The sequence below is a fragment of the Fistularia commersonii genome, chromosome 6 (genome assembly GCF_037954325.1).
Source record: "Fistularia commersonii isolate RoL2024-O1a breed Wild chromosome 6, RoL_Fcom_v1.0, whole genome shotgun sequence".
Taxonomy (NCBI): Eukaryota; Metazoa; Chordata; class Actinopteri; order Syngnathiformes; family Fistulariidae; genus Fistularia; species Fistularia commersonii.
This window is the reverse complement of record NC_141289.1, coordinates 15,942,239-15,969,190: the sequence shown is the minus strand read 5'-3', so window position 1 is coordinate 15,969,190 and position 26,952 is coordinate 15,942,239. Positions and strand designations below refer to the sequence as shown.

At 38.5% G+C, this 26,952-nt stretch overlaps 1 protein-coding gene across 4 annotated transcripts in view; it reads right to left on the bottom strand.

Moving 5' to 3' along the window:
* The window catches only part of LOC147233514 (receptor tyrosine-protein kinase erbB-4-like), a 281,545-nt gene that overhangs the window by 144,867 nt on the left and 109,726 nt on the right, over positions 1 to 26,952 (bottom strand). For all 4 annotated transcript variants that reach the window (XM_086148401.1, XM_086148402.1, XM_086148403.1 and 1 more), the window contains exon 2: positions 1,237 to 1,388. In XM_086148401.1, coding sequence (XP_086004527.1) covers positions 1,237 to 1,388 — 152 coding nt within the window. The remainder of the gene's footprint in view (positions 1 to 1,236; positions 1,389 to 26,952) is intronic.

Here is a 26,952-nt window from a genome sequence, read left to right as displayed (position 1 = left end):
GAGTCCAGTCGCTCCGAAATGTGTCTGTTTCTGCATTATCTTTTACTCGCCATGATCATATACACATTGTCCTAAAAATACTCAAACAAACTAAAGACCAAAATAGTGCGCAGACTACACAGTTGTGTTTCATAAACAGCAGTTTGACACATCACCAGTAATGATGCAGAACTAAACAATGAACGCGTGCAGTGCCATGTTTGACAGAAATTAATGAGTAATTGATGTGTCCATTGATGGAGCAAAGACACTGACAATGTATCTCTATTCTCACAGACGCCTCGAGCGTAGGGATGATATAACAGTTAAAATAAAACATGTCACACAATACTGTATCACGCATCACATTAATGCTAACTACTTTCTTTTCCTCACACTATCAAGTGGAATTCCAAATTTACTTTAAAACCATATTATTAACATGTTAAGAGAAAAACAAAAAACAAAAAAAACTAAAATTGTAAACTGCAGAATTATCCCTTTCTGAAGCCCTTACCTGAGAACCAAATATCAACTGGTTCCTTCACCCTTTTCTTCGGTAGGATTATGAATACATCAATCTAACTATTTGTTTGGTAGCCTCTCTGTACATTCATTTATTTTGTTTATTTATACAAAGCTACTAACATTATATGGCATACCATTTCTGTATGATAGTAGTATCTGGTTTCCTTTAACCTCCAGTGCAAAGCTGATATGTTATTTCTTTGTTCTTTTTTTTTAATTTCAATTTTAATTTCTCTTTTGTAATTTTGTTTTGTTTTCTTTTGTCTTCAAAACACATACCAGTCTCCTATTCTTGATACAATTATATTAGATCTTATTTTATGTCAAAAAAGGAAACTGGCATATAGCTGTTTCCAAGGAAATGATGACTTTCCAGTTTCATTCTATCTTAATTGCATTGCTTAAAATGATCCATAGTTATACCATAGCCGACAAAATTAGTTTTCTTTTTAGAATGACCTTCCAGTCATCCCATTTCTGTCATAGGCATTGGAAGTATGAATTAGATGAAAATGAACATATACATTGAATTATACTGTATTTAACTGAAACTGAATGAGTCTCTTCTGTGGTGAAATGTACAAACAAAACAGAGCGGAACATCCAAGAGTTGAAAAATTCAACTTGTAACAATATCAAGTAGTAGTTACTGTTGACCGCTCTTTCTCAGAGGAAATTAAAAAAAAAAAAAAAAAAAATGATGAAAAAGTACCAGAGTGGATTCCTTACCTTGAGGAAGGACAGGTCTCGGTTTCTGTCAATGCTGGTGATCTCCAAATTACCCATAACAACCTCGCAGTTCTCAAAGAGCTTCTTCAAAGTGCGGTATTGTTGTCCCAGGTCAGACAGAGTACTCAACTTGTTCTCGGTGCCAGGACAAACTAGAGAGAGAAAAGTACAAAACAAAGTATCACTTCATTGCTTGTCGAAACGTAGCTTGTCATGAAGCAAAAAGTGAGGAAATAAAACACCCTAACATCCAAATTATTTGTGAGACGAGAATCAATGAAAACATTAGTTTAAAGTTAACTACTCATCAGCAGTTATAACCTCCAAATGTCACTTGTCAAACTAGACTACCAAACTGCTGCTTATTATTTAAAGGTCAGCTATGCATCAAAGAGGTAAGTTGAAGCACATTTCTTCAGTAAAAATACAAGTACAATTACACCAATCTCTTTCTCCAAGAGCTTTTCTAAGTACTCAGCCATGACAGTAGCTCACAAGAAATGTGAGATTCTTGGCATTTTTTTTTTATTCAGAGATCTTTAAGAGAAAACCTCAGAACAGCCCTGTGGTTCAGTAGCTTTTGAAAAAGACAGGCTCACTAAGAAAGAATATTTGGATCAGGGCGATAATGAATAGAGAACAGAAAAGACAGAGAAACACTCTGAATAATATACTTTTTTGGGTGAACATGATTAGCCACAGAAGGGGAAGCACCAGTGGACAAAGAGAGTGGCAATGGAGAAAGAATAGGTTGGAGATTATGCTAATTGCTGAAAAGAGTTCAGAGTGCGCCAGACATGACCTGGACAATGAGGGAGCTGCAAGAGTTGACACTGGGGGAGGGAGATTTTTGGTGAGAGGGTCTGATATCATTTCTCGAGGGCAGTGACCTACAGTGTGGGTCTGGAACCAGACAACTGTTTAATCAAAGGTATTCAAATTGCACCGGTTGACCTTTATGAATGGTTTTCACTCATAGACTTGGATGATGAAATAACGAGGCCTACCGAAACACACACACACACACACACACACACACACACACACACACATACATATACTGTTGAAAGCGTTGTACATTTGTACATTCAATACCACTATATTATTATGTTTCTCAGAAGGAAACAATCTGGGGGTACAAAGTATTCACAAATTGATTATTTATGTTTACCACAAGATACCTAAATACAGTGAACAATTACCGACCTGGGAACCTTCTGTCGTCTGTGATTCATGAAGAACTTTTATTTTATAAATTCTAATTATTAATGACAAGCGTAAAATATTCCTGGTACTAATAGAAAAACATTCAATGTCATACATTTCATTTTTACAAAAAAGCTGCACAGATTGTTATTTTTTAGCAGTCCCACTTGTTAACAGAATTTTTTCTACTATTTTGTAGATATTTGTTTACTTTCTTTCAACCTTCCATACAATAAATCCTTCTTGACAATATGACTGTTTTTGATTCTGATCTAAGTCTTTGGTATCTGCTGCTACCTCAGTAAAAAAATGGGATTTTGTTTTCCAGATCACTGTAGTCTTTCTAGGGACAGTGCCTGCTGTCACAACCAATTAATACAAATATACATATATATGTATGTATATATAGGTACTATCTTTTTATAATACATCAAACAATAAACTGTGTGCCCATTAATTTTCACAAATGAATATCTACCTTGTATATGTTATATATTTCACATGTTTACTGGACACTTCTTATAGCTTAGCTTGGATGTTTTGAGGCAACAACTTATCTTTTCATTAACTTTCTCATTAACTCCACCTTTTCCAAAAGTACATTTACCATGTTTCTCAACTTTGCTCTTATAAACTTTTTTTTTTCTTTAGTAATTCCTGAGATTATGTGCAGTCTTCATGGTATAATGTAATTGTTGTTCCCTGAAATATTTTGAAGGTTGAATTTTCCATACCCACATACAATAAATCAACAAAGAGAGCAAAAAGAAAGGAAAAAAAAGCCACTATGGACAGTAGTATTGCTGAATGTGCCCTTACGCTAAACAACGAGAGCTCATAAACTCTCATATTGCTTTATGGATCGTTGACTCGGAAAAGATTAGTGTGTTTCCTTTCTTTCTATTGTGAACCTCTGAAGTGCTTGGTGTTCCTGACTGTGTGGGACAAAATGGCAGCAAGGGGACCAGTGCATCCCTGAAAAATGACATTTGCTGACCACACCCGCTGATGAGTTATTAGATGAATTGATTTTAGAGTGGATACTGTCTCGAAGGAAGTCTGCAGTAGGATATAAAATTGCTTCAATCTTTGATTCTTGTGTGGGAGGATGTGTATTTTGGTTTGTGAAAGGTTACTGGTTGCATGTAAACTGTTATTAAAACTTGCTTGCAGTTATGTGTGTGTGTGTGTGTGTGTGAGGGTCTATGTGGATAACAGATCAAAGAAGGGGGTTAATAACTCTCGAAGGTATGCACGCATGCACGCACGCGCGCACACAATGAGAAATTTAGCACTCACTCAAGTAAAGTAAGGAAGGTTTATGTAAAAACAGGAAAAACATGAATGGGATTCAGAGAAGATGAGAATGATGGACGAGAACACATATTCATGTATTTATGAATACAGGAACATTAACATTCAGATCAACACCCTCTACTATAAAGGTCCATATGGTCAGTCTCTTTCTCTTCCTCCATTAGTAATTCCTTTCTTTCTGCTCACAGCTTTGTCTTTCTGTCTCTTCCCTACTTCCCATGCTTCCCATTACTCAAGGCAGTGGACAACGTAAGTATTGAACTTCATACATTTTCCACTATCAATGCATCATGCGATGGAGGATCATTTGTGTATGATTGCGTGTTTGTGTGTGTATGCGCTTTTTGTCCTTATGTGGTGGGATATGATGATTGCCATTCATAACTCAAAACTGTTGTGAATACACACCTCTTTTGATTTATTGGCCAATGCAAGTGGCAGAGAATAAGTCAATATGTCACACACCACGTATGTAGGTGGTATTTATCATTATCTTTATCAGTAATAGTTTTGGAATTATTCATTTATTACTCTGTGTATTTGGTTGTTTGTGTTATGAGGATCACATTTGCAAGGGATGGGAGTTGTGTTCTCGGTACAATTCTACAGAAATTGAATAAAAAGTGTAAATAACACTGCTAATCCACCTAAAATGGCCTTTTTTTAAATATATGTTTGTGCGTCAATATATTTATATCTATATTTCATTTTATGTTCAAGCCAGTTTCATAAATTGACATCATTACATTGAAAAATGCAATTTATTCTAAAATAGCCTTCTTGAAAATGCATGAAGGCTTGTAGTACAGAAACATAGTGCTTAAATTTCAGAAAGTGCCACGTGTCCATATGTCTCATATTCACTGGATGTTTTGTAAAATCATCTTTCATTTCATTTAGATAGATAGATAGATAGATAGATAGATAGATAGATAGATAGATAGATAGATAGATAGATAGATAGATAGATAGATAGATAGATAGATAGATAGATAGATAGATAGATAGATAGATAGATAGATAGATAGATAGATAGATAGATAGATAGATAGATAGATAGATAGATAGATAGAAAAATAATCACAATACTATATCACAGTATATGTTCTTCGGCAGGGGTGTTTCAGCTGTAGCAGAGAATTCAAAAATGAAATGATGATATCAAAGCTGTCTGCTTCATTCAATTTGATGACAGCTGTGTCTTTATATGTAATGTAGTGTATGATCAATAATGAAAGGAAAGACTTGAGTCATAAGCCCTGGCTTGGAATGATGTGAAGACTTTAACTCGCTTCTATTTCACTGTGTTTTAAATCTTTGTCTATGCGTGGGCTTGCGTGTGGACTTAAACACATGGACAAAACAACAAAAGTGCATTCGGCTAACTCGGTTTTGCTGCCGGCAGATATATTTAAGCCACTTTTCCAACCAAAAACCTGAATTCTAATCTCCCCAAATTGAATTACAAGTTAATCCTGTCTCACACTGCTCGGCATAAATCAGACAAACCGGCACAGGAACAAGGTAGGAGCCATCTTACTTTTAAGAGGCTGCCGTGATTAATGCCGGACAGGTAGATGAAGAGAAAAGTGCCGGTCTCAAATGTCGTGAGGTTTGGCTGCCGGTACCATTTCTCATCTGTCCATGAAGTGCGAGATGAAGGCAGGCAGTTGCCTCCTCACTTATTCTCACTGACATGTTGAGCTGTTTTCATTTCTCATCCCATCCCTGCTACTCCGAATGCCCCGATCTCTTTCCCATTTCTTTAGTTTTTAATCTCTTTAAATCTCTCTTACTGGGTTTCTGTCCCCCTGTTACAGTTTAAGGCTAAGATTGTCTACTGTCAATATTGGTTCTTCAATTCCCCCTTTTTGAACCCATTACCAGTACAAGGTATTAAGGGTCCCACATTTCAGTTGTGTTTTTTGAATTCCAAAGTAAGACTGGAACCAAACCGGATCCCCTCAACGCACTGAATGCGGCTAGAAATTCTGTCCATAAAAGTTATGAGCAGAATCAGCGATAAAGGGCAGGTCAACGGACGGTGCCCGGCCGAGCCACCAGGCGCTCGCCATCAAGCCCCGCCCCCGGTCCTGGCTCCTGGGGCGCCACCGGTGACCTGCGTACGGGCAAGGGAAGACTTGATCCAGTGTTTTTCCAAAATGTAAATCCAAAACAGTATTCAATAATTCATAATTGTGGTTGTGATTTTAACTCCCGGAGCTACCAGATAAAAAAAAAAAGCCTTCTTTGACATAAAATCAAAAGAAAAAAATGTTGTTATAGTTTTAGGAGCACCAATGCAAACATCTAAACTTCACTTTTTAAATGTCACAAAACACTAACTAACTTCATAAATATTTCCTGAGAGCCCCCCACCCAAAAAAAAAAAAAAAAAAAACAAAAACAAAAAAAATAAAGAACACACTGAATCAAAACTGAGGCTGCATTGATGTTATTATCTACGGATCCCCTCTGGATGTTTGCTAAAAGCATATCTGATAGTGTTTCAACAGGAAAGGGTTTGTGTGAAGTTTCACATGGGAAAGAGAAGTTAACACTGTGGATTTTGGGATGCTCTAATCAGTGCTCCTTTTCAAATTCAAGTTGTGTTTGAAAGTGTTTTTTGGAGTAGAGGGCGAGCAGCAAAGGTAAACAGTAACATAGTGCATGAGACAGTATATTAAGGTGGAAGAACCAAAATCTACTTGGAGACTACATTTTTTTTTACTGCTGTTCATTTAGATGAGTTCATGGGGCGAAATCAAATGTTGTGCTTTCAAAAGTCACCTTCGATAACACTCCCAATTCATCTTCTAACTTCATAATTATTCATTAGGTGGGTGTGCAGCAGAGGAAAAAAAAAAAAGCTGTTAAGTTAAGCATCTGTCTCTATGGACACAATGGTGAAAGCTAAGGACAGAAACATTTGAAGCTTACATTTTTAATCTGGATTTTCTTTCACGATTTTAAAATGGGCTGACGCTCATTCTGAATAACTGATAAATAATACTGATTATAATAATAATGATAATAATACAATAATAATGATAATAATAGTAATAATAATGAAAATAATACTGACAATGTCATTGTAGAAAACTGCTATATGCAAAATCCAAAGTGCTTCTACAGTCCTATTTAGCTGCTCATCATCATATTATTGATTGATTTTTCATCAAAAGGACTAACATAAACTATTAAACTATTATGTAGACTTGGAAATGAGAATTGTGGAAAAAGGTAAAGTTTCCCAATAAATATCTACAGCCACAAGATACATGTCTTCAAGACATATTTTGAGATGATTATCGACTAACATGTTTAGCTAGATCTTTATTTGTTACAAGCTTAAATTATTTGAGCCGTCGCATACCTACATAAGTATTTGGGAATCATTTTAATATTTGGGTAAACAGATAATTTTAGCAGCTAATTGATGCGTGATGCGTAGAAAATTTGTTCATAAAACCTTCTCGGGCATTTCTAAAAACTTACTGCAATGTGCATGTGTGGACATCTAAGGCAAGTTAATTTGCATTAACTTGCCTTTTAATTTGTCTATTCATTCATAAACAAATCACTAAGGTGACCATGAAAAAAATAATGTGAAGATAAAATAATTATGACGTGTTAAAGGCCCAATGTGACATTACTAATGTTTGTGTCTAGACTTGGCCCAGGATGGACCTGGAACACAGAAGGTCAACTATTTTAGTAATGATTCGAATAGATATTTCTTTTCCTACTAGTTGTAGTACTAAGGTTGGATTTTTTACTAGCAGACTGTATAAACTATGCTTGCAGTTTTACATTATTTTATTGATTGACTACTGATATTTAGCAATGTGCCAAAGAAGAACAAGGTTTTGGTAAAAGATAATCTCAAAAGGTATTTCTGCAAAAAAGAACTCAGGCACATATATAATTTAACAAATGCTGATGTAAACTTTGTAACCAACCTTAAAGCCTTTATTTTCCAACCTTTTTGTTCTTAAACAACAGAAGGTGAAAGACATGCAAGAAAGGCTTTGTGCTCGAATCAAATTAGGGATGCTGCAGATACATGATTAGTATAAATCTTTATTTCCTGTTTGTTCCACCGAATCAAAATCCTTATTTATCCTGAGTCAAACGGATGCATTTAATGCACTGATAACAAACCACATTTATCTGGATGTAACTGAGATCTCGTAGCGTGCCTCTATCATAGGCATATTTATTTGGATTGTAATTTTCCTTCTATCTTGAGAATTATAAATTAATAAATTACTGAAAAATGTGTAATGGGGAGAAAAAAACACAGCAGTGATACATTTAGAAACCCTGCCAATTGGAGCACCTGCATCTCCCATTGGCAAATCTAACCTGGCTAAACACCTGCAGAGGCATTTCACTGCACAGCCAGTCCCTTCTCAACAGCTCTGCTTGTCAGTTAGTCGTTAGATTAATTGTGTTACAGTGCATTTCCGGGTATCTGAAAACAGCATACAAAAAAATTTGTGAACTATATAAAATTAATAAAAAGATAATAAGAACCATGTTGATAATAAGAACCATATAATAAGAAACCATATTAGAAAAGTTAAATTTACCCAGGAAATTCATGCAAGCAATTTTGGTCAGGCTCTCCTGAAGAGTTTCTTCCAATCCCATCCATTTGAGCCATGTGAACACACACATACACACACACACACACACACACACACACACACACACACACACACACACACACACACACACACATATATAAACACAACTAACCCTTCAAACAGTCCAGGAACCACATCAAGAGTGGATATTACTGGACCCACCAGCATTTATCCCCCAACATCATCACCATCATCATCACTTTTTCGGTTAGAACATGGTCATGAAAGGTTTCTGAGGAGGCAGCCATACAGGACAGCTTTCAGGTGGAGTTGGTGTTAAAATTTAATGAAAAGTTTCATTTCAAAATGAAACACCACAAGAAAAAAAAAAAGTGTGAAAAGTTACCTGCTCATACAAAATGACTGATAGCACAAATTAAACTCCAGAGTAGCACTTTCTAAAGTCTGGCAGGTGGCCCTCTGTTACTAGAATGATGAAACTTTTAAAGATGGTTAATGATTGACCGAAATTTATGATATTTCTGTTTTTTTTTTAATACTTTCCAGCACAGTTACTAGTCGGTGATATATAGAAGTCTTTAAAACTTAATATGAAGGGTCAGTGTGACCCTCTCTAGGTATTTTTATATGTGGGACTAAAGCTAAAGAATTAATGTTGTATGAGATGATGATACAGTACGGATGAATTAACTGGCAGACAGAAAACAAAGACGGCTTGTTAATGCCAGGACCAATTACGATCCAAGAAGTTAGAGCATATTAAACTTAAAGTCCATCAGCTCTACTTGTTCATTAGTGTAAAGTACTGTGTTTTCGGATTAACCCCCCACCAGTTATTCACATTTTGACATAACGGAATATCAAGAGAGCCATGGATGGCTGATCACATTTGGTCAAATAATTTGGTTTATATATTGCTGGTGGCACACCCGGAAGCTTTTCTAATGTCAAAAGTTATGGCAAAAATGAACTGCATAATTAATCGGGCTCTTTTCAATGTTGCATACATGTAAATAGCAATAAAAGCCATCAAGGAATGAAAAAATCCGGGGTAGGATCATAATTTGATTGTCCCTGTTTTCTAGTTATTGTCTTTTTTGACCCTTAAAAAAACTAAGGAGTGTGTTACCTGGGTTTAATGTCTTGATGCTATCTTATCTGTCTGCCTTTTACTTCACTCATTTGTTTGGTCATTTAAATTACTAAGAACATCCTTTTCAACAGAAATGTGATTTATAGAGGCAGCGCAAGACTGTATGCCACAGTAATATGACTCAATGTAGAATTATACAGCTCTTATGAAATATATACATTGACTATGATGAGGATGACTTGCCTTTGTATTGTGTTGAACACGATGACAGAAGAACTGTTATAAGTGATTATATGCGGCCACATTATCAACTGTAAAACCAGTATAGTAAACCTGCTTCTTGTCCAGGGTCAGCTGAGACTGGCTCTAGCAGCTCTCTAACCCTGAATCATGATAAGTGATATAAACAGTCAAACAAATATACTCAAACATTACATAAATGTGAATTAAGTCTCACACATTTTCACTGTCTCTTCTGCACTATGTTGTATTTGCAACCCTTTTTTTTCCCATTCAATAATGTGATTATATTGCCACTGTCTATTCTGAAAACCAAATAAATTATGGTATGATGATTTTTCATAAGCAAATAAACAGCTCCAGGGGGTTCTATGAATTGGCAATTCAGACAGAAGGTGCTGTGCTCAACCTTCCATGTAGAGTTAACAGCATATGACAGAGCGAGAGCCAACATACTGTAAAGAGAGATTTTCATTACATTTTTCCTCATGAGGGTGTCGCGAATTCCCTGCAAAGTTGGTTTCAAATTGTCCCTGACATCTCTGGGCAGCTGATCTGGAGCCTACGGGAGTTCACACCCATCAATCACCTCACAGCAGGGTCGCCTCTCCTTCATGCTCTCCGACTGCCCCCTCTAGCTACCGCTTTGTCCTTTTCTGAATTATCAAGCCTTTGTTATTGGCCTCCTGGTTCTCCATCTTTTTTATCCTCCACTACCTCACCCTCTCTGTCCTTATAGAGAACACACTGTCTTCACTCCTCTATTAAGCATTCAGTTATTTCCCACAAAACTCTATCTTGATCCTGATACCTCATGATAACCACGAATATCCACATTATCAATTTATGTCACACAAATGCGCATCATTTAAGCAAACAAGCACATAAGTCAAGACTAAGGCATAAACACAAATATATATAAACAAAGTCCATACAATTTGCATCGATAGTGCAATCATTTCTCAGCAGGAGCTGGGATATCACCTGCTACATTGACACAGGTGGGTGGGTAATGTGTGTGTGTGTGTGCGTGTGTGTGGTGTGTGTGCGTGTGTCAAAGTGCTTAATGACTCGTCCCAGCCAATTTTCATTCGGTGCCCTCTCTTTGTGAGGAAATGAGGTTTGTAGTTAATGTAGCACAAAGGGGCTGCCTGCGATTGTTTGTGTGTGTCTGTGTGTGTGTGTGCATGTTTGTTTCTCGTGCACTTTAAGCAAGTTCTTTCCAAGCTAAATATTAGTATGGACCAGATGGAAGAAATGGTTCAGTAAAGTTTAAAACCAAAATATCTGACTGTTTGAGAACCCTTACTAGAAAAGGATATACAATTAGTAAAATGATCATTTAATGTGTCTGTTCATGAATGTATTTCCAATCACTCACTGTGTGTGTATGTGTGTGTCTGTGTGTGTGTGTTGTGTGAGATTTACTAACTTGATTTATTCCAATCACATTTTTTTATCTCTGCACAAAGTGAAGTGACATGTCACAAATAGCATGCCAGCAAGATAATGAAACTCACACGATGCACTACACATGCTGTCCATGCTGTCATCTTGCCTTGCCAACAAACGCACTCAACAAAAATCACACTGTATGCCAGCACACATGCACAGCTGCACTTGTAAACACACACCCACACTAACAGTCAGATCTCCAAGGGGAAACTGGTCTCCCAGAGGAGGAAATAAGTTTGGGTTGGATGTAATGAGCAACTGAAAGGCAAATGAGCCCTTCAGTGTGGCAGCCTCTATCTAAACCCAGACAGCCTGTGTCTAGGGAAATGCTTTATTGCTGAGAGAATCCAAAATGTCATTCATCTGTCTGTGCATGGTCACAGACCTCCTTCCCACTAACCCATTCCATTTCTGTCATTTTTTTAATACATTGCCTCTTTTGCTTTCCCTTGTCTGGTTTTACCCAACACCTTGCAGATTTTCAACACTTCTGTGCATTTTGACATTGTGGTTGTTCAAGGTCTGTCCTTCCATCATTACACTACTGATATCATATCACCCAGTAATATCGTTACTTTACATCCTTCCAATCCCCAAAAGTTCAACAGGAAATCCATTGCATTTTCATTACAATCCATTTGGAGTACATATCCTATATCTTCAATTCCCCATACAGCAAAAGTCAGGTATCATTCTTACTAATAAAGGATTAAAATCAGCCTGATTGCTGACTAATATCGAGAGCAATCAGAGGAAACACACATTAAGTGTTCTCTTGTACAGCCAGAAATATTACAAGTACCTGGGAATTCCAAACTTTGGCAAGCTGATGTAAATACATTTTCTATTTTGGTATAACCCAGTGTTTGCTCTGCCCATCTATCACCAATCAAAAACTGAAAATATGAACTAAAGGAAGAAAAAAAAGAAAAAAAAAAAAAAAGACCAAAAAAAAAAAAAAAAAAAAAACAAAATAGAAACAAATAGAAAATGAAAATAAAAAAATCTCTCTAAAAAAAACAAACAAAAAAAAAAAACTTTATGATCACATAGCGCATGAGTATCTGAGTGAATATTTTTTCCTTCAAAATACCAAGGATAACTTGGCATGTGAACGACAGCAGTTTAGCTCTTGGCAACCAATTTCTGCTCTAGGCATACAATTCTACAGAAATACTCAGATGAAAACATGGAAACTATATCTGAGTCCCAGACTGCAACTGCTCTTAAAAAAAGGGGTAAAAAAAAAAAAAAATCATGAACACATTTTTATAAAATGGTGCCGTGAGCAGAATATGGAAGTATTTTGTTTACCAAGCGCGCTGAAATAAGCACTCATTTGGGACAAACAATCCTGTGAGCAAACTGCTTTAACTCATCCACATCAATTTTAATTTAATGATGGGCTTTATGTGAAACCCTGCTATCCTTCTTCTGTTGTCCTTGCTACACTGCAACCCTCAATTCTCCCCCAGTTCCACCCTCGTCGTCCACTTATCAACTCATTTTCTCTTTATGATTTAATTCCATAGGAACCCTCCCATTCATCTTTAGATTAATCAATAACCATTCACTGGTGTGCAGGAGTTGAGGGATGTAAATAGCAGAAATCTGACATTCACAGGATATAAAACAACAGGGTTTCGATATAATCAACAGCCGCATCAGCGCCATTTCTCACACAATCCATAACCTTATTAAAAAGGGCCAGTAATTTATCCTTGTGCAGCATCAACAGGAGTCTGCATGACAAAAAGGAATTGTAGGTATGAGAGGGTGAGCAATGGTGTGAGGAAGGAATTGTAGAAAAGCCTATCTTACTATGTTTATAGAGGATTATGAAATGTAAGTTAGGTCATTTATGGTTGACTTTACATATGCTGTCTGAATATGAAATTATTTGAGGTGGGGCTTCTCAGACTTTTGCCCCTCAGTAGAAAGGATTTCTGATAAGGATGGCAATTAGCATAAAATGTATTATTTAAATCAATGGATTAATTTTGCATACAATATTAGAGTAAACAGGCTTGAATTTGCCTTTAAGAACAGTTGCCGCTGAGGAAAAAAAAATTCTAGCAAGCTTATCATTAAAAATTAGGACACAACAGTAATTTCTTTGTCCTGATCCCCAACGGGAATGAAAGACATCAAAAAGTGTCAAAATAGTCAATGACATAATAAAGCAATGCTTTATTATAGTTAAATGCAGGCACAACTATTTACAGGTGAGATTAATCTGTGGATGTGTTCTTGGCATGTTTGCCCTACAGTGCAAACTTATTTTTTATTAAAAAAATAAAGGGCACTAAAAGAATGAAAAAAAGACTTTTTATATATTCATTACCAATCAGTCAGCCAGGTGTCAGACACCCAGCGGGCGTCTGTAGTGTCTGTCTCTGTGTGTGAGTCACTGCTATCCCTGCTGTCTGTTCTTTGCTTTCAACTAAACCCGCTTCCATTTGTGGGATTGAAAAAAAAAAAAGAAGAAAAAAATCTTTGTATTGACCTTTTAATGTAGTCACTGAAAACAATTAATGGTTATGAAATTAAAATGCTTATTGCACCCTGTTCCAAATGAGCAGTGATTATTGCTCATTTGAGTTGTAATAAACTAAGGAGTTTCATTCTATCAGGCCTATTCCCTCTACCTCACAGTCAGAGATAACATCAGCTTCATGCAAACACAGGATAAAAGCAACTTTCTGATGAATAAACTCAGCAGAGACTTTAACCAAATACATCCAAAATAATTTTTTTAATCCATTAGAGGAAAAAAAAAAATCTCAGCTTTGGACTTGGAACTTGAAAAGCTTCCTTTGGAAATCTCTTGTTTTTAGCATTAGTTTTAACAACCCTGTTCACTGGTTTAAAAAAAGAAACAATAGAAGAATGGAAAAGGGACAAATGGAAGAATTTTGTTGTTGAGCATGTTAAACAAGGTCTTTGATTTAAGGGGGGTGGTTTTTTCTGATTTAGGGATCATAAAAAAAATTAAGAAATGTATACATTTATCATTCATTATGCATATCACTTGTCATACACTCAGGACTGCAGGGATTCTTGGGTCTATCACAATTCAATTGAAAAAAAAAAAACATTACAGAAATACAACACTGCCCTTGATTGCTGAAAAACCAAACTGCATTTGAACCTCAATGTTGAAACAAACTTCTTTCGAAATATACTATTCACGTGACTCAAATTTTATTACTTTGGTCCCTGCTGCCTTTAAATCCTGTGTCCAACTGTTTTCCAGATACGGACGCTTATCTTGGGCCTGGTTGCTCAAGGACTGTCCTTTAACTTCTGATTCAATGTGAAGTATTCCTAGAAACTGTTGTGTAAATGTTGGCTGTCGTAGTGGTTTGAATGACCAGGACAGCGTTGACAAAAACACACTTCAGGCTTTCAAGGAGAAGAAAAATGTGTTTGCAGCACATTCACTGTCTATTTAAAAATCCTTGAAACTCTATTTATGTCACTCATTCAATTGGTCTTGTTCAGTGCGGTTCGAGATTGCTAGACGATGGATGGATGGATGGATGGATGGATGGATGGATGGATGGATGGATGGATGGATGGATGGATGGATGGATGGATGGATAGATAGATAGATAGATAGATAGATAGATAGATAGATAGATAGATAGATAGATAGATAGATAGATAGATGGATAGATGGATAGATAGATAGATAGATAGATAGATAGATAGATAGATAGATAGATAGATAGATAGATAGAGTAAACACGTTCTAGGTTACGATATGGTAAGGTTGCTCCACAAAGGGCATCTGGTGCAAAACTTGTGACAAAACCGAACCTATGGCTCAAGTTGACAACGTCTACCATTGGTGATAACCTAAAACCGAGTAACTGGGTTACTGTGGGTCAAAAAAGGAGATGAGGAAGGCTTGTTCACAGGCTGAGAGAGAAGAGGAGCGGCAGGCGTCTTCGAGAGAGAAGGGACTTTGAACATTTGGATGATGACAGGAAAAGCTAGAGAGCTGGTTGACATGATGCAGAGAGGGAAGGCGGATATAGATATACTGTGTTTCCAGCAGGTCAGGGGGAAAGGTAGCAAGGCTAGAAGGTATGTTAAGTGCAGGTGTTAAGTTGTACTATAATGTAATTGAAAAGAAGAGAAAAGTCAGACTTATTTTGAAGGAGGAATTTGTTAGGAATGTTCTGGAGGTGAAAAGAGTATCAGACAGACTGATGAGTCTGAGGCTGGAAACTGAAGTTGTGATGCTCATTGTTGTTAGCGGCTTTGCCCCACAGGTCGGATGTGAATTAGAGGAGAGGAGAGTTAGGACAATACTTCTCAACCTCTGCATGATGAGCTGTAGCTAATGGGCAGCTCATTCAGCCGGCGGATCATCCCATCACAGCGCAAAACTAAAGGCTTCAGATGATCATTTGTGTCCACTGCTATCAGACTGTACAGCTGCAGTTTGGACAGCACACAGTCCTGACCTGACTGAGCTGCATTTGTACTTACTGGCCATGACCTGCAACTTTTCACTGTGTTGCTGTTTTCACGTAGCAGTTTTATATCTATTTTATATCCTTTTATTAGATGTTGTCTCTGCCCGATTAAAGGCCTTTATTTGTTCAGGGGCAGCTGGCGCAGGAGGTAGAGTGATCGAAATGAACATTCCTGGTTTGTTTCCCGGCTCTCCTGGTGTGTCTAAGTGTTGCTGAGCAAGACGTTGATCACCTAACTGCTCCCCCGGCAGTGATAGATGGCAGCCAACTGCTCATTGTTCATCCATGATGGGTTACATGCAGAGAACAAATTTCTCCATGAGGGATTAAGAAGTTATTATTGTCTATTTGCTGTCCCTGTCCTTTTAATGTCTTTTGATACCTGTACTCTTACCCCGTGCTGCTGTTGCACTCGAATTTCTCCAGTGAAAATGAATAAAGTATTGTCTTATCTTACCTTATCTTATCGTATCACAATGAAGTAATGCAATTGAGGAGATGAAGAAGTGATGAGCAGGTTTGTTATCCGAGATAAGGAACACAGAGAACAGATGGTAGTAGACTTTGGAAAAAAAAAAAATAGCTGAAGTAGATACTGTTATTCTCAGAAGAGGCAGAAACATGGGGTAACTTAAAAGAGGTAAGAGGACGCAGGTTTACTACATCTTGTGTAGACGATGTAATCTGAAGATCAGTGATTGCAAAGTAGATGTAGGTGAAAGTGTAGCCAAACTGCATAAAATGTTGGTTTGTACAAGGAATTTAATGACAAGGAAGATGGGAAAGGACAAAGGCAGAGCAGAGGACAAAATGGTGGAAGCTAAAAAGGGAGGATTGTTGTATGCCTTTCAGGGAGGGGTAAAGTACCGCTATGGGTGGTCAGAGAGATTTTCCAGATGACTAGAATACTACACTAAGTTTAGCTTTTCTTTAGGAGTGACCAGGATGGATAGAATAAGGAATGGAGCCCATCAAAAGGACAGCACATGCTAGATGTTTTGGAGAGAAGATCAAAGAAGCTAAACTGAGATGGTTTGGTCAGAGGAGGGTTAGTGAATACATTGATAGAAGAATGTTGAGGTTGGAACTGCCATGGAGGAGGCCAAGAGGAAGACCAAAGAGAAGATTTATGGATGTAGTGCAAGAGGACATGAAGGTAGTTGGTGTGAGAGAAGAGGATACAGAGAATAGGGTTAAATGGAGGATGTTGATTCACTGCAGGGAACCCTGAAAAGATGACGACTTCAGGCTTGAATTAGGGCCGTTTTATATTAATGCAATTATGCCTAACAAGAATAAGTTCCTCTAAAAGAGGATATGAAGGTAGTTGGTGTGAGAGAGGAGGATACAGAGAATAAGGTTAGATGGAGAAAGTTGACTCGCTATAGCGACCCCTGACGGGAAAAGCCAAAAGAAGAAGAAGAAGAAGAAGAATGACACCTAAATTTCTTCTTTCCTTTTACAATTAAATATATTAATGTCAGTATCGGGTGAAATCCAGCCTCGGGAGGGGGAGAATTCCCAAGCCCAGATAAATGCAGAGGGTTGCGTCAGGAAGGGCATACGGCGTAAATAGTTTGCCGAAACCAAACATGCGAATCAACCATAATAACCAGAGGTTCTGAGAGGAACAGCATATGTTAGATGTTTTGGAGAGAAGATCAGAGAAGCCAGATTGAGATGGTTGGGTCATGTACAGAGGAGGGATAGTGAATATATTGGTAGAGGGATGCTTGAATTGGAGCTGCCAGGCATGAGGTCTCGAGGAAGACCAAACAGAAGATTTATGGACGTATTGAGAGAGGATATAAAGGCAGTTGGTGTGAGAGAGGAGGATACAGAGAATAGGGTGAGATGGAGAAAGTTGATTCGCTGTGATGACCCCCGTAGGGAAAATATTTGTGTTTATGGCATATCTGGTTGGTTTTAGTAATAGTCTTAAATGATTGACTCCCAATGTCAAAATTGAGGAACTAGTGGTCCACAAGGTGATTGTGTAGTTACTGTCTGCAAGTAAATGGATAGATTGTAGACAATCCAAGCTTACTGAAATGTAAAAACTAATGTTGTACACTTGTGCATCTACACACAGCCCCTTTGTTATGTTAGTAACCTGACCTTTCCCGTTTAATTCCCCATCCATTCCTTCCTCCCTTCCTTCTTATCTGACTAGAAAGCGAGGACTCACATGCTAAGACCTAATTGCTTCTGACCCAACAGTGACAAAGTAACAAAATGAAACACAACCTTTTGCGAGACAAGTGACAATATAAGGGCAATCATGGCAACAAGGAGGCATCACTGTGAAGTGAGGGCTATGCCAAATTGAAGAAATTGTTCAACCAAGGTTAACTGCATTATATTTCTACGGAATGAAAAATGACACTCAAGAGAATTAGAGACACAGTCTGTCAGAATCTCAACATGCTTGAACAGGTCCATTAATGAAACCACTATGTGTCTCAAGAAGTAACTTCATTAACCAATAAAGGAAAATTGGTTTGCAGCAATAATTTGAATTGAATAAATAAAAATTCATCATCTTTTCACTGGCTGCAATCCTTCAGGGGTTGTTCGAGTGAACCATCTTTCTCCATCTGACTGTATTCTCTCTACCCTCTTTTCTAATACCGTCTCACTTCATATTCTCTTTCACTACTATATATCCATAAATCTCTTCTTTGGTCTTCCTCTTGGCCCCCTTTTGTGTTTTAGTCCCTCTGATTATATCCATTCTCATCACTGCCAGAGAAAATCTCAATGTTTTTGTTTCTGCTACCTCTGCTAACTGCTACCTACCAGCTCTGCCTCAGCATCTAAATTATATACAACATCACTTGTGTCACAACCATCTTATCCTTTTCCTTTTAACAACAAATAAGACGATAATATCAAGTCTGAAAAAACGTCATTTAAAATTACGACTTCCAGACATTCAAACAGGAACAAGTCTCTCCCATCAAGGAAAAAAGTGATTAATTGAATAGGAGATTGAATAGGATGCAAAATGAGGCACAAAAGACAAGGTGAGGTGTGTTCAGAATAGCAGGCTATAAATTCAAGATCAACAAAAATGAAGCAAAATGCTAAACTAATTTTTGTCTTCATACCTTATTACCATTATTGATGTTATGAAGCCTTCAATTTGTCAGTTCAATCTTTTTATCAACATATTTGTCCTATAGTTGTTCCAAAGATGTCTGGATAGGCCAATAAACACTGAATATGTAATTATCTAGCCGAGAGGGTTGGATTATTCTATACCTTCCTTGATTCACCAAGGTAACTTAACATAACAGTCTTATATTATTCAATTTCAAACAGTTTTATCAACTTAGATACCCTATTATTTCAACCTTATCATTCTTCAATGTCAGATAGTGAATAAGTGTCATGAAAAATTTATTTTTTGAACAACCAGGTTTACAGCAAATATATAATGTTCTTTGATTTATTTTTTTTTTATTTTTTTTTTTACTTCCCTCATGTACATATTTTTTTTTTAAATTGTTATTTTCTAAAGCAACTGCTTACAACTACATGCAGTCCCTGCCTGTATGTGAATGGGATGAGAGCTGAGACAATGTGCATCCAGTGTGGTGGGCTTTAGCAGAACTCAGAATTAGTTTTTCCCACTGCACTAGTCTGGATAAATTGGACACTGGCCCCTTTTTGGGGCAATCCACACAGTAAGGTGTGACAGTAGCCACAGATATCAAGAGAGGACTTGGTTTCAATCTGGACCTAAACCACTGCACCCTATGTTTGGTGAGGAGACTGTTTTCTGCCACTCTAAACAGCTACACTAACATCCAGTCATTTGCATTTGCTGAAAGTCATTTCTTTCCTTGTTGTTTGACAGTATTCACAATTAATAACATATTGTGTCTAAGCTGAGTTTGTCTTGTCTGTTTAAATACTCGCACAATACTCAAATACTTGATCTGAAGTCTCCTGACTTCACATAAAAGGGGTTTAGTTATACAGGTGGGCTATAGGAAGGAGGCTGCGTAAGTTAGAGAGGCTGGGAGAACATAATTTGACAGAATAAGGTATAAAGGGACAAGTAGAAAAAGTAGTAATTAAGAGGTTGAATTATGCAAGGTTTGCGTAAAATCAAGGCAATTGCGTCTGGCTTATATGTACAAATTCTGAGGAAATAATTTGAGTCTGTTTGCTACACCAGGGGCAGGTGCTGTCAGGTCTCTACCTCTGTTACACACCCAGTCAGCACAATCAATCAATCAATCAATCAATCAATCAGTACATAAATAAATAATATCGGAGCATGGCAACATGACTTTATTAATGTGTAATGTCCGACACACACAGCTATGTAGATGGTGACAACTGCTCCATAGACATGCAGAATCAAAATGTCTTTCCTGTGATTTGCAAAGCAGAGGAGCAACATGGACCATCATGATGTTGTAATAATCCTATAAACTCAGTATATGGTTGAAAAATAGCTTCTTTTTGACCTTTGTCAGTGCCCTAATTTAAATGAAAAATAAATGAATAATAGATAAATAAAAAAGATAAATAAATAGAACACTGAAATCAATCTGAAATCAATGTAGAGTGAAATCAGTCCACATTAATCTGAACATTATTTTATCCTGATAAAAGTTTAACCTTGTTTTCATGTGAGTCCAATAGCAATACTGGGAATTCAGATCACTAATCACTAATTTTAGAGTTTTATGCACAAAACTTGACAGCTTTATGCAAGCAAAGAGCTAGGCTCAACTGCATGGCACTTGCATATTGATCATTCTTTGATTTTGGGATTTTTATGAAGTCAGGGGGAAAGCTTCCTTTGACAGATTGAATTCCAAATTACGGATTGTTCTTCAATTTTTGGTCAGTGCCATCATTGGTCAGAAGATAGTCCAGGTGTTTTGAAAGTTTCCAAATCATTCTGTGTGACACAGACATAATTACTATAACAATCGATATCATGTTCTTCTTCCTATCCTACCAGCTTTTCCCTTCAGAGAGTACCACATCGAATCAACCTTCTCCATCTAACCCTAGTCTCTGGATCCTCCTCTCTCACACCACTCCCTGTGGCCTCACCGTTCTACCCAGGTTCCTTTCATCCCCAAACATATACTCTGTCTTGCTGCGACTAACTTTCAGTCCTCTCCTTTCCCGCAAATACCTCCACTTCTCTAGATTTTCCTCAACCTGTTCTCTGCTTTCACTACAGGTCACAACATCAACTGCAAACATTCTTGTCTAACCTCATCTGTCAGTGTATCCATCACCACAAATGGGGGCTCAAAGCTGATCCCTGATGAAGTCCCAACTCCATCTTGAACTTCTCTGTTACCCCTACCTCACACAGCAAGCATACATGTCCTGCACCAGTCTAAAATACTTCTCTGCCACTCCAGACTTCCTCATACAATACCAGAGTTCCTCTCTTGGCACCCTGTCATATGCTTTTTCTGTCTACAAAAATGCAATGCAGCTCCCTCTGGCCTTCTCTGTAACTCTCTATTAGCATTCTCAAAGCAAATACTGAATCTGTAGTACTCTTTCTAGGCATGAAGCCATACTGCTGTTCACAAATGATGACTTCTGCTCTCAGTCTACTTTCCACTACCCTCTCCCATAACTTCATTGTATGGCTCATCAACTTTATCCCTCTATAATTGCCACAATTCTGCACATCGTCCTTATTCTTAAAAATGGGCACCATCCCCACTTTGTCTCCATACTTCAGGCATCTTCTCACTCTCTAAGATCCAGTTGAATAATCTAGTCAGAAACTCTACCAGTGCCTCTCCTAAACACTTCCACACCTCCACAGGTATATCATCAGGACTAAGTGTTTTTCCACTCTTCGTCCTCTTCAATGCCTTCCTCACTTTTACTAATCTCTGCTACTTTGTGGTCTACAACAGTCACCTCTTCTACCCTTGCCTCTCTTTCATTTTCTTCATTCATCAGCTCTTCAAAGTACTATTTCCTTCACCCTTTTGCATCTGTCAATACCTTACCTACTCTATCCTTAATCACCAAGACCTGTTGTACATCCTTTCCATCTTATCTCTCAGTATCACCAGCCTGTACAGATCATTCTCTCCCTCCTTGCTGTTCAACCAAGCATACAAGTCATCGTACCTCCTTTGTTTTGCCTTTGCTACCAATATAATCAGCAAAATAACACAGCTGGGAGGTGTGTCAATTCCAGATGTGAATAGAGTTACTATGGGAAGTTGAAAAGAAAATGCATTAATGGATACACAAATTAGTGTCTCAATACTTATATCACTCCATCCTGGTCCCTTGCACACCGCTTTTTTCTCCAGTTTGACTGGACTTGTCATCCTACATTCTATTTGTAGGGACTCTGTAACCTCTTTGAGTGTGCCTCTGGCTTTCCCCAGGTGCTCAGCTTTCTTCCGTGCATCAAGGTCTGATGGTGTATACTTTTATCTTGAAATTTGTTCTTTGTCCTAAACTTAGCTTTTGAATACATGAAGCACAGCAGAATGATAAATCTAGTAGGTCACTATGAGATGACTCGCACTTGCGCTTATTCCATAGGGCCTGACTATGTGTACAGTTCCTTCCAATCAATCTGTCTGTGATTCTAGAGCTAGAGACAGCAGAGGAAGGTTAAACACTTACAAATGACAGTTTATAATGTACATTTTAGATTTTAAACTTTTGTTTGTATGTTATTGTTACTATTACTACTAATATTAATATTATCATTATCATTATCATTGTTGTTATTGTTGTTGTTGTATTCAAAAAAACAACATGTGATTCGTTGTCATTTTCCTCACGTAGTTTGTACTCTCATGTAAAATTGAATAAGACAAAACTCACATAATGAGATCTACCTCAACTTCCTCTTTACAGAGAATGACCTGCAGCTAAATTCATTTAGGTAAGACAGGAGGATTTTCAGGTCTCAAGAACTCAGCCATCGCCAGACACTGGAGCTTAATTAAATTTATGGTCATTAAAACTGTACAATACTGCTGGACTTGGATGACGGACAGTGCATGAATATTTGATTGTTTTAGGTGGCCTAATTCACATCTCAAAAGAATTGGCTGCAGAGGTCAGATCTGTCACATTTTTCGCTTTAGAATTTTAATATAAAAGTTATTGTGCATTATCATAATTCTATTTGAACACACAAATGTTCCATAGGAGTGCCCTGTAATAACACAGAAACAGACATGATTCATCATTTAAAGTATTGAAAGTCCAGTGCAGTAGTTCAGCAGCTTAACAGGTCCATGCACCTTTTTTTTTTTTTCCAGTTTGTAAATCTTTACCTTAAGTGACAAAACCCCAATAGCCTTCTCGATTATGTTGTGCAGATGCAGTCAGCTATAAAGAGTAATTGCACTGGGTGTTTGGAGCTCCCTGAGATGGATTGGAAGCTCAGGGCAGACTTGTCAGGGGCTCCCAGAGGACGCACCAGTTTGTGTGTGTGCTCAAGTCTCACAACTGTAAGAATAACATTATGTTTTCATTTTGCATATGCATGTACTGTTCACCTCTGTGCACATCCACATCATCTCATTGCATATGCACACATGTGGGAATGATATGCGTCTATTAACAAATGCCAAAGTGCGCGCCTGTTTTTCTCCGCCTGAAGTTTGACAACTGCATTGAGCCAACCTGCTGACTTGCTGACTCTGGAAGTCCCATGGACCTGTCAGTGTCATTGCAAATGCCCTCAGGTGGCCGAAACCTTCTAGATAGTTGGCCAATATCGTTGCAATAAGCTCCTTGTTACAGGCATGTCATAGGACCACAGGGGATATACTGTGGAGCTTCACCCCAAAAAAAAAAAAAGAACCACCAAATAAGAAGCAATCTAAATAGAAAATTCCCAGAACAAAATTTCTCAAGAGAAGAGATAATGAAGACTGTTACTAAGTGTAGAAATTATTATTCAATATGTAACTCCAAATAAAGAATAAGCATACAGACTTAAGAGCAAGTGTAGAGCTTATTGGTTCAAATACAACATCTAAACCTATTTAGGTTTTAAACAATAATTATCAAGTTTCCTCTCGCTTTGATTCAACACCCAGTTTTGCCACAAAAGCACCCTGCCTTTTTTTCTGAGTTGATTTCACTCAGATGAAGCTTCACCTATCCCCACCAGTCTGGCTGAGACTTTAATTCTATCTTTAAAGGGATTTGAGTGATATTTATTTCTTTTAAAGGATTTTTTTTTTTTTCTTTTTTTTCTTTTTTTATGACAGCAGCAAAAACTGCTGGAATTTGAATGTCTGGCTCTATAGATATATCTGCAGATAATTTTTATTATTTGGTGGATTAGGAAATTATAATTGCATGGGGAAATCTGAGCAACTGACCATTTCACCCCACAAACCTATTAACCAAGACATTTTAAACATCTCACCAAGTTTCAATACAGAAATAAAGTGTTTAAAATGCCCCCTCTGTGAGTCACTACGCTAACGTTGAGAAGTTTGCATGTCTGAGTTATCCTTTGAGCTAAGTTGTCGGGGGCTTTATGCCCCCAGCAGGGTCATCAAGGGAAAGGGTGGCTCAGAAGACCCCTAAGATGAAAACTTAAGGCCATTGCCTGATGGTCGGGCATTCACCCATTGGCCTCGGCCGGGCTCAGACTCAAAGGTCAACGTGGGTCCCCGTTCCCTTGGACTCACCACTCACAGGAGGGACCAAGAGGTTCTGACTGTTGTGTATTCCTGTGCATCCAATAGCGGTTTAGCCTACCCACCCTTTCCACCCTTTTTGGAGTCAAGAGAGGGGGTGTTAGAGGGCAACCGTGTTGGGGACTCCCCCGTCTTATTGGGAGACTTCAACGCTGAAGCGGGCAGTTGAACCTGGAGGGGCATGATTGGAACAGTTCCCACAGTCTGAACCCAATCTTGTAACCAATTTTGAGCCCGATTTTGTTACTGAACTTCTGCGCTCGTCATGGACTGTCCATAACAAACACAGTGTTCAGACATAAAGGTGTGCAAATGTGCACCTGGCACCAACAAGCCTTCAACTCTATGTGTAAGGTGGTCAGTGCCTGTCGAGGTGGTAACCCTCACCGCTGTTGGACCCCTGCTGTGAGGGATGTTGTCAAGCTAAAGAAGGAGCCTTTCTGGCCTGGGGGCTGCAGAGGCAGCTCAGTGGCACGACCCCGGGGGTGAATGAGATCTGCCCTGAGTTCCCAAATGCTACAGATGTTGTAAGGCTGTCCTGGCTGACACGCCTCGGCAACATTACTTGGAGGGTGGGGGCAAACTCGGGTAGTAGTCTCCCTCTTTGAAAAGGGGGAGGAGAATGTACTCCAACTACAGGGGGAACACACTCCTCAGCCTTCCTGGAAACATCTACTCAGGGATGCTGGAGAGAAGGGTTTGCCGGGTTGCTGAACTTCAGATCCAGGAGAAGAAGTGTGATTTTCATCCTGGTCATGGAAAAGTAAACCAGTTCTATACCCTCGGCCGGGTCCTTGAGGGTGCATGGGAGTTTGCCCAACCAATTTACATGTGTTTTGTGGACCTGGAGAAGGCATTTCATCATGTCCCGCAGGAACATCACAGGGAGTTATGTAGACTGAGGCTGTCAGTCTGTGTTGGTGAAGATAAAGCTGAGCGAAAAGGTGAAGCTCTCAATTTATCGGTCAATCGATGTTCCTACCCTGACCTGTGGTGAGGTGTTTCAGGCATTTCCAAACAAGAGGAGGCCTGAAGAAGACCCAGAACATACTGAGGGGATTCTGTCTCTAGGCTGGCCAGGGAATACCCCGGGATCCCCCAGAAGAGCGAGACCAAATGACCGTAGAGACGGAAATCCGAGCCTCTCTGCTCTGGCTGCTGCCCCCACAACCCGACCCTGGATAATCGTCAGGAGATGGATGGATAGAGCGTTTAAAATGGCTCAAAAGCAGGAGAGCACTGGGTTGATGAGGCGAATTCTGTATGCCCTTGTTGTTAGTGTTCAGCGGTGCAGTGGTGGGGTTGAAAGGGAAAAGTTCTGTGGGCAATTCTGTTCCAGATGTGAAATAATAGACAGATGGGTTAGTTTAATTAGCCCTGCCAGAGGTGCTGTGGCATTATTACCTACTCTACCCTGATCGGACACCTGTCATAGTATCTGTGTATTTGCCTCAGTGTGAAGGTTTGACAACAGAGTGGATTAAGCGAGAAATTATTTCACATCTACTTGCAGCCCGGCTTTTATTTTTTTTTATTTTGGACTTGAGTGAGTCCCAGCTGTGCAAACAGAAGTAGAGGGATGTTTTCCAGGTATGGGGCACAAGAATTGTATGAGCATATCCGCATCTAGTTGGATATAATACAAGAAAGTGTGATTATGCACCTCCTAAAAGCATGTGTGTGTGTGTCATTAAGTGTCTTGCTTGCTTTATCTTTTTACACTTTTACATGCTATTCCATCTGCCAAGGAAACCTGAATGACCCAGTTGGGAGTGAAACTCACCATAAAGGAGCACTGATGGACACGGGAGAACATGGTGCTAATGACTCGGTTACTGCCAGACGCTTCCAGTCTCATATAATGAAGACCCTCATGCCAGAAACAGACACCTTTAACGGGGTTTGCCATTGAGAGGCAACACATCACTCATGTACATCAACATCAGAAACCTTCTGATGATTTTGTGAGAGCGACGGTTGACGCTGGCACCTCGTCAGGCAAACATCAAGGCATATGAATCAGGGAGGGAAAAGTTCAAGAAAATGTCAGCTCCTTGAGATTTGGTGGAGAATGTCAAATGGGCTGTGATATGCAGGCCATTTCATTGGTGCATCTACAAGCATCTGGGTTAGTCTTGTCATCATGAAATCTCTTTGTGGAAGACTTGGGCTTGCAAAGCTAATGTCTTTGAGATTACACAAGCATGCACAAAGCACGGAGGCACAAAACAGCCACACAAACTGTGTCAAACTGCAGTAGTTATAGGGTTCCTGAAAAAGCCCCTTGTGTGTGTGTGTGTGTGTGTGTGTGTGTGTGTGTGTGTGTGTGTGTGTGTGTGTGTGTGTGTGTGTGTGTGTGTGTGTGTGTGTGTGTGTGTGTGTGTGTGTGTGTGTGTGTGTGTGTGTGTGTGTGTGTGTCATCTAACAGAAAGTAAAGGGTCCTAAGGTGGACAGTTTATGTGGCATTACAGTTATAGCTGGTTCAAACACCAAGATATGTTCACAAAAAAGTTTTTGACAGCATTTAACTGTACTCAGACTGGTATCTTGCACTATTTTTTATATCATATTTTACTTGTTTTTTTATTTTATTTATATTTTTTTTATTTTATTTGTCA